At 49.7% G+C, this 9,087-nt stretch overlaps 1 protein-coding gene across 1 annotated transcript; it reads left to right on the forward strand.

Annotated features, from left to right (window-relative positions):
- The first annotated feature begins 277 nt into the window (after positions 1–277).
- Positions 278–8,792, forward strand: LOC311102046 (transcription regulator protein BACH1-like). The gene is made up of 5 exons (XM_084143261.1): positions 278–394; positions 1,069–1,323; positions 3,924–6,059; positions 6,195–6,401; positions 7,319–8,792. Exons 2-5 carry the CDS (start codon positions 1,084–1,086, stop codon positions 7,586–7,588), a joined length of 2,853 nt encoding a protein of 950 aa, XP_083999387.1. The 5' UTR covers positions 278–394; positions 1,069–1,083; the 3' UTR covers positions 7,589–8,792.
- The last annotated feature ends 295 nt before the right edge of the window (positions 8,793–9,087 follow it).

Genomic DNA, 9,087 nt, shown 5'->3' on the forward strand with positions numbered 1-9,087 from the left:
GATACAAGCATTTCGCTACACCTGCTATAACATCTGCTAAACACGTGTATGTGACAAATACAATTTGATTTGATTTGATACAAAGATGAGTCCTATATCTCTATGGCCTGGTTTTCACGCGTATCTGCCCTGTCATTGGCTAGAATGGTCCCACCTGATCACGCCTCCTCACGCCTGCCTTCCATCTTTGAGGACGTATTTGCATTTGTTAGAGCGGTCACTTGACTATCTTGTCAATATAATAGACAATCTTTGGTCAAATACAGTAAAGCCAAATACTTCCTGATGCATAAGTTTATTGTCACATGACATTTTGTTTCACCAGTGGAATGTACACCAACCGAACGCCGAATTTTTATCGTTAAATGGAACTGTCATCTCGGTGACATGACAGGTAAGTGAAACAATGTTTCTATTGTAGACAGTGAGGTAGGAATGGAATGATACATTGTAACTGCTTGCTGCGTGCAAACTGTCCAGCGCTAGAAGAAAGTTCTATGTCATGATCGGGCGTTATTCCTGCAGGGACAACGTGAAAGTAGTGTGTGAATGAATATACTTTATATATAAACAAAAAATAAGTTATTTTATCTGTTGATCTGCTTTCTGTAGAGAGGGTATGGATCTCCATAGTCTAACTCGATGTTTGCAATCTGATCTTGATTTGATACAGTTCTGCTATTATAGCTAGAAGTTACCTCAGCATAGGTCTAATTCATGTGTTTTGTTCTAGTCATATTCAGGAATGAGGATAATTAAAACTAAGAAACGAAAGTCGGCAATACTGTATCCAAAAAGATTTTAAAAGAAGTCTAGAACGAACAAAAAACAGATGCTTCTCCTTCACATGCCTAAGCATGAGTCAGCATTTCCTGCTATTGCTCAACCCCCAGGAACACAAACACACAACTGACACAAAGGCTTTTCATTTGACATTGATTCGACCAATCGTATAGAATAGATTAATAATAGGCTATTATTAGAGAGAATTCATCATTTACAGTCACAGGTCCCAACAGTTATTATTGTCTATTTATCTTGTTTATGCCTGTCTGATATTTGTCTCAGGAGCTTGTCACCACCATGTATCTCCCGGGCCACCATACCTCCGTGTTCACGTTCCAGTCTGCGGTTCACAGCTCCCACGTCCTGAAGCGTCTCAACGACCAGAGACTGGGGGATGTGTTGTGTGATGTTACACTGGTGGCAGGCAGCAGGATGTTCAGGGCCCACTGCTCTGTACTGGCCTCCTGTAGTGACTACTTCTACAGCAGGATAATCAACCACACCAGCCCCAGCTTGGTGCTCACTCTGCCTGACCAGGTCAGGATCATACACTATACTGTGGTTGAGTCTCAAATGGTACCCTATAACATGTACAAGTGCCTTCGGAAAGTATTCAGACCCCCTTGACTTTTTCCACATTTTGTTTACGTTACAGCCTTATTCTAAAATTGATTAAATCGTTTTTTTTAGCCTCATCAATCTACTGACTATACCCCATAATGACAAAGCAAAAATAAGTGTTTTGAATTTTTTGCGAAAATAAAAAAATTGTAATATTCAGACCCTTTACTCAGTACTTTGTTGAAGCACCTTTGGCAGCGATTACAGCCTTGAGTCCTCTTGGGTATGACACTACAAGCTTGGCACACCTGTATTTGGGGAGTTTCTCCCATTCTTCTCTGCAGATCCTCTCAAGCTCTGTCAGGTTGGATGGGGAGCATTGATGCACAGCTATTTTCAGGTCTCTCCAGAGATGTTCGATCGGGTTCAAGCTTGGCTTTGGCTGGGCCACTCAAGGACATTCAGAGACTTGTCCCGAAGCCACTCCTGCGTAGTCTTGACTGTGTGCTTACGGTTGTTGTCCTGTTAGAAGGTGAACCTTCGCCCCAGTCTGAGGTCCTGAGCGCTCTGGAGCAGGTTTTCATCAAGGATCTCTCTGTACTTTGCTCCGTTCATCTTTCCCTCGATCCTGACTAGTCTCCTAGTCCCTGCCGCTGAAAAACATCCCCACAGCATGATGCTGCTACCACCATGCTTCACCATTGGGATGGTGCCAGGTTTCCTCCAGACGTGACGCTTGGCATTCAGGCCAAAGAGTTAAATCTTGGTTTCATCAGACCAGAGAATCTTGTTTCTCATGGTCTGAGAGTCCTTTAGGTGCCTTTTGGAAAACTCCAAGTGGGCTGTCGTGCCTTTTACTGAGGAGTGGCTTCTGTCTGGCCACTCTACCATAAAGGCCTGATTGGTGGAGTGCTGCAGAGATGGTTGTCCTTCTGGAAGGTTCTCCCATCTCCACAGAGGAATTCTAGAGCTCTGTCAGAGTGACCATCGGGTTCTTGGTAACCTTCCTGACCAAGGCCCTTCTCCCCTGATTGCTTAGTTTAACCGGGCGGCCAGCTCTAGGAAGAGTCTTGGTGGTTCCAAACTTCTTCCATTTAAGAATGATGGAGGCCACTGTGTTCTTGGGGACCTTCAGTGCTGCAGAAAGTTTTTGGTACACTTCCTCAAATCTGTGCCTCGACACAATCCTGTCTCGGAGCTCTACAGACATCTATCGACCTCATAGCTTGGTTTTTGCTCTGACATGCACTGTCAACTGTGGGAGCTTATATAGACAGGTGTGTGACTTTCCAAATCATGTCCAATCAATTGAATTTACCACAGGTGGCCTCCAATCAAGTTGTAGAAACATCTTAATCACGATCAATGGAAACACGATGCACCCAAGCTCAATTTCGAGTCTCATAGCAAAGGGTCTGAGTACTTATGTAAACAAGGTATTTCTGTTTATTTATTTTTTGCAAAGAAATTCTAAAAACCTGTTTTCGCTTTAGCGATAATTTGAAACTTGTCTGCCGAGTTGGGCCTTTGGAGAGTGTTCAGAGTCATTCAGGTTGAGCTGCAGTGCTCAGCAAGCTGGAGCGAAGGACACACTGTGCCCAGTGTTGTGTTGCCGGCTTGCAGCTCAAACTCTCCCCATTGAGCAGTAGAGTGTATCACGGTGACATCCTGACGGTTACTACCAATACTCCAAGTTATTTCTGGTGCCACTGTAAATATAATTAAGTGGGATGGAACAAATTGGCCACGTACAGTGGGCTCCAGAAGTACCGGGACAGATTCAGCTTCATACTCCAGCACTTTGGATTTGAATTGATATAATGACTGAGGTAAAAGTGCAGACTCTCAGCTTTAATTTGAGGGTATTTTCATCCATATCAGGTGAACCGTTTACAAATTACAGCACTTTTTGTACATAGTCCCCCCCATTTTTAGGGGACCAAAATTATTGGGACAAATTCACTTGTGTGTATTTTAAAGTAGTCAAAAGTTTAGCATTGGGTCCCATATTTCTAGCACACAATGATTACATCAAGCTTGTGACTACAAACTTGTTGGATGCATTTGCTTTTTGTTTTGGTTGTGTTTCAGAATTTTGTGCCAAATAGAAATGAATGGTAAATAATGTATTGTTATTTTGGAGTCACTTTAATTCTAAATAAGAATATAATGTTTCTAAACTCTTCTACATTAATGTGGATGTTACCACGGTTACAGATAGTCCATAATGAATCGTGACTAATGATTAGTGAGAAAGTTACAGACACACAAATATCATACCCGTCAAGACATGCTAACCTCTCACCATTACAATAACAGGGGAGGTTAGCATTTTATATCATACCTGTCAAGACATGCTAACCTCTCACCATTACAATAACAGGGGAGGTTAGCATTTTTTGGGGGGGGGTATGATATTTATGCCTCTTGATTGGTGCGTGTTTCTGTGGGCACGCATCTCGGGCAAATAAATTATATTTTATTTGGACAGGCAAGAAAGTACGGTAGGGTGGGCCAGGCCCCCCTGATGCCGGCCCCGTAGGGCTCTACTCAGAAGCATGTATTCCCCTCTCCAGGTAACAGCAGAGGGTTTTGAACCGTTGCTCCAGTTCTCCTACACCGCCAAGCTGCTCTTTACCAAAGACAACATCCTGGCCATCCACAGGTGTGCCAGGCTCCTGGGGTTCCACAACCTGGAGACTAGCTGCTTCGACTTCCTTCTGCCAAAGTTCCTGGAGGGTAGCAGCAGGACCACAGCCCAGGAGGGAGGAAGAGGAGGCTGCTGTCAGGGCAGGTCCCAGATCAGCTCCTCCAACCAAGGCAAATCACCTAGTGGCAGGTCCCCCAACCAGGGCAGGTCCCAGATCAGGTCCTCCAACCAGGCCCAGGGCAGGACCCAGATCAGGTCCCCCAACCAAGGCAAATCACCTAGTGGCAGGTCCCCCAACCAGGGCAGGTCCCAGATGAGGTCCCCCAACCAGAGGAGGTCCCCTAGTGTTGGCTCAGCCTACAGTAGAAACAGAAAGCGAGACGGAGACGGCCAGTCCCCCAGTGTCGATTCAGCCCACTGTACAGGCTGTCAGTCCCAGAGCAGGACCCCCAACCAAGGCATGTCACCCAGCCAGGCCAGGTTGCCTAGTGGCAGGACCCCCAGTCAGGGCAGGTTGCCTAGTGTCAGTTTAGCCCACAATACAGACAGACACACAGACAGAGACCGAGAGCAGCAGGTTGGACCTCGACAGCAGAACACAGGCCCAGGCCAGACAACAGGAAGTGATGTCAGGAACATAGGAGGTGACATCAGGCCTCAGTGTTCAGCTGCCAACCCCAGTGGAACAATATCACCACCGTCACACCAGAGCTTAACAGTGCCTTCAGACGGAAACGTACAAATAGACTTCCAGTCGTCATCCCAATGTCCAAATACCCTGGCCTTGCTAGTCAACCCGGTCAGTGGTGGTCGGGAGCAGTTCTGCATGTCACCCTTATCCCTCGGGGGACTGACGTCCTCCAGCGGTCTTGGTGTCCGTCCCATCCTGGCCTTGCCGTGTCCTGGTGGCGTTGACGGTAAACCAGACCCTGACGCCGTGTTCGGTGATGGAGACATCCTAGGGATGGAGGCAGCGGCGTGTCCGATGGCGATGGGTCAGGGTGAGGGGTGTCCGAGAGGGTGCCCGCTCTCCTGCGAGCTGCCGTCCCCTGACGACGTGAGCCCATCAGACCTTATGGAGGCAGCGGACGGAGAGATGGATGGTGACCAGTCTGTCGTTGGGGGTCTGATGGCTGAAGAAGCTGGGTGTAGCCCAGGTTCCTGTGGCACGTGCCCACTGAGAGGCTCGGTGGAGGTAGAGGAGGCCGAGCAACAGCAACCTGCGTTGGATCTCCTGGCAAGACGCAAAAGCCCCAGCTCAGAAAAGAGTGGCGAGGAGAGCCATGGTGGATGCCCTATGCTCCCAAGGTCACCAGGATTAGGTCAAGTAGGTCAGCTACCTGTGTTAGAGCGGAGAGAGGACCCTGGTTTGGATGGGGGCGTGGCTGTTGGGGGTCATCTCTCTGACTCCGCCCTCACTGATCCCACCCTCTGTGGTCTTACCGCTGATGATGCGGGGTACGGACTCGGAGAGCGGAGCAGCGTGGAGAGGGAGGTGGCTGAACATCTGGCCAAGGGTTTCTGGCCTGACTTGTGCCCTTCACAGACTGAACCTCTCCCTAGTCTCCCTAATCTGGACATCATGGAGCACGGAGGTCTGGGGAGAGTTCCTAATCTGGACACCATGGAGCACGGAGGTCTGGGGAGAGTTCCTAATCTGGACACCATGGACCACAGTGGTCTTGGGACGGCTGCAGACTTCCACTGGCAGCTAGACCTGAACTCAAATCCAGGGGACTGTCCCTTCCTTAGAGACCTGGGGACAGGAGAGGCAGGGGGGATAGAAGAGGTGGGGGGAGTGGGGGAGGTGGGGGAGACAGGGGAGGTAGGAGAGACAGGTGGTGTGGGGGAGACCGGAGAGGTAGGAGAGACAGGTGGGGTGGGGGAGACCGAGGAGGTAGGAGAGACAGGGGAGGCCCAGACACCCGGTGGGAACGACAGCCTGTCCCAGTCAGAGAAAAGTCCCTACATGTCATCTGTTAACTCAGGAGAGGACTCAGACGGAGACCTGGACACGGACGGAGACACGGAGAGAGAGGCCAACAATAGGAGAGCACAAGAGGTCAGAGTTCTTACTGGAAGGTCACAGTGTATGTGTATGAAGGTGTGTTGAGTCCCAAATGGCGCCCTATAAAGTGTACTACTTTTGACCAGAGACCATCTCTGTCTGTTCATCCATCCCTGTGTGCGCTTCCAGGTTTGTCTGCCCTTCCCGGTGGTTCAGATCTCGTCAGTGAGTCGTAGTGCCTTCCAGCAGCTCCTCAGATGCCAGCAGCTGACTCCGGAACAGCTGGAGTTTGTCCACGACGTCCGACGGCGCAGCAAGAACCGCGTGGCCGCACAGCGCTGTCGCAAGAGGAAGCTAGAAGGAATCCATAAACTACAGACTGAGATCGGGACGCTGGTACGTCTGTGTTTGCCATCATCTCTCTTGCAGAGTTGGGTCTATTCCATTTAAATTCCAGTCCATACAGAAAGTAAACCAAATTCCAATTCCACATTTTCCTAATTGAAAAGAATTGGAATTTCAGTGTACTTCCTATATTGAATGGAAATTACATTAAATTGAATAATCTCCTAATATGGCATTATAGTCTGATTTTATAATCTGGTAGTTTGATTTAATTGTAAACATTTCAACAATACATGTTATAAGTAGCGAATTATTCAACTGAGCAACGCATAAATAATTGACCTCTTATGTAACTAATTACACAATGACATTCATAGCTTGTTTTCAACTCTTAATGATCGGCTATGAAAAGCCAACTGAGAGACCTGAGCCCTAGGACCATACGTCGGGACTACCGGCCGTGGTGACTCCTTGCTGTCCCCAGTCCGCCTGGCCTTGCTGCTATTCCAGTTTCAACTGTTCTGCCTGCGGTTATGGAACCCCTACCTGTCCCAGACCTGCTGTTTTCAACTCTTAATGATCGGCTATGAAAAGCCAACTGAGATTTATTCCTGATTATTATTTGACCATGCTTGTCACTTATGAACATTTTTGAACATCTTGGCATGGTTCTGTTATAATCTTCACCCGGCACAGCCAGAAGAGGACTGGCCACCCCTCATAGCCTGGTTCCTCTCTAGGTTTCTTCCTAGGTTTTCGCCTTTCTAGGGAGTTTTTCCTAGCCACCGTGCTTCTACACCTGCATTACTAGCTGTTTGGGGTTTTAGGCTGGGTTTCTGTACAGCACTTCGAGATATTAGCTGATGTAAGAAGGGCTATATAAAATAAAATTGATTGATTGATTGATAGCTGAGCTGTGTTTTATTGGTCCAGTGGGTTGTAATGTAACATCCTGTTCTGCCCCACAGAGAGGAGAGAAGACCAGGTTGCTAGAGGAGCGTGGCCAGCTGCAGAGGAACGTGGAGGAGACGTTACAGAGTCTGACAGGGCTGTGTCAGAGCGTCTGCAACGAGGCAGGGGTCTGTCATGAGCAGGACCAGCTACAGCTCCTAGCCAAGCTCCAGTCTCCTGACGTCCCTATCTCAGCACTCCTCAACACTCTGGCCTCCCCCTCTCCTCCCCCGGCCTCCCCCTCTCCTCCCCCGGCCTCCCCCTGGGACTGGAGCCGGAGAGCTTAGAACCCCAACCACTGCCTATACCACAACCCCAGCCCCAATCACAGCCCCACCACTGCCTTAACCTGCCCTAGAGAACTGCCCCATCCTCAACCTGCCCTAGAGAACTGCCCCAAGGCTGCCCTATCCCCAACCTCAACCTGCCCAAGAGAACTGCCCCAAGGTTGCCCCATCCTGCCCTAGAGAACTGCCTCATCCTCAACCTCCATAGAGAACTGCCCCATCCTGTCCTAGAGAACTGCCTCATCCTCAACCTGCCCTAGAGAACTGCCCCAAGGTTGCCCCATCCTGCCCTAGAGAACTGCCTCATCCTCAACCTCCATAGAGAACTGCCTCATCCTGTCCTAGAGAACCGCCTCATCCTCAACCTCCATAGAGAACTGCCCCATCCTGTCCTAGAGAACTGCCCCATCCTGTCCTAGAGAACTGCCCCATCCTGTCCTAGAGAACTGCCTCATCCTGTCCTAGAGAACCGCCTCATCCTCAACCTCCATAGAGAACTGCCTCATCCTGTCCTAGAGAACTGCCTCATCCTGTCCTAGAGAACTGCCTCATCCTGTCCTAGAGAACTGCCCCATCCTGTCCTAGAGAACTGCCCCATCCTGTCCTAGAGAACTGCCTTATCCTGCCCCATCCTGTCCTCGAGAACTGCCTCATCCTGCCCCATCCTGTCCTAGAGAACTGCCCCATCCTGTCCTAGAGAACTGCCCCATCCTGTCCTAGAGAACTGCCTCATCCTGTCCTAGAGAACTGCCTCATCCTGCCCCATCCTGCCTCATCCTGTCCTAGAGATCTGCCCCATCCTGTCCTAGAGAACTGCCCCATCCTGTCCTAGAGAACTGCCTCATCCTGTCCTAGAGAACTGCCCCATCCTGTCCTAGAGAACTGCCTCATCCTGCCCCACCCTGTCCTAGAGAACTGCCTCATCCTGTCCTAGAGAACTGCCCCATCCTGTCCTAGAGAACTGCCTTATCCTGCCCCATCCTGTCCTAGAGAACTGCCCCATCCTGTCCTAGAGAACTGCCTTATCCTGCCCCATCCTGTCCTAGAGAACTGCCTCATCCTGCCCCATCCTGCCTCATCCTGTCCTAGAGAACTGCCCCATCCTGTCCTAGAGAACTGCCTCATCCTGTCCTAGAGAACTGCCCCATCCTGTCCTAGAGAACTGCCCCATCCTGTCCTAGAGAACTGCCTCATCCTGCCTCATCCTGCCTCATCCTGTCCTAGAGAACTGCCCCATCCTGTCCTAGAGAACTGCCTCATCCTGTCCTAGAGAACTGCCCCATCCTGTCCTAGAGAACTGCCCCATCCTGTCCTAGAGAACTGCCTCATCCTGTCCTAGAGAACTGCCTCATCCTGTCCTAGAGAACTGCCCCATCCTGTCCTAGAGAACTGCCTCATCCTGTCCTAGAGAACTGCCCCATCCTGTCCTAGAGAACTGCCTTATCCTGCTCCATCCTGTCCTAGAGAACTGCCCCATCCTGTCCTAGAGAACTGCCTTA

Source organism: Coregonus lavaretus (genome assembly GCF_964263955.1).
Source record: "Coregonus lavaretus genome assembly, chromosome: 26".
NCBI lineage: Eukaryota > Metazoa > Chordata > Actinopteri > Salmoniformes > Salmonidae > Coregonus > Coregonus lavaretus.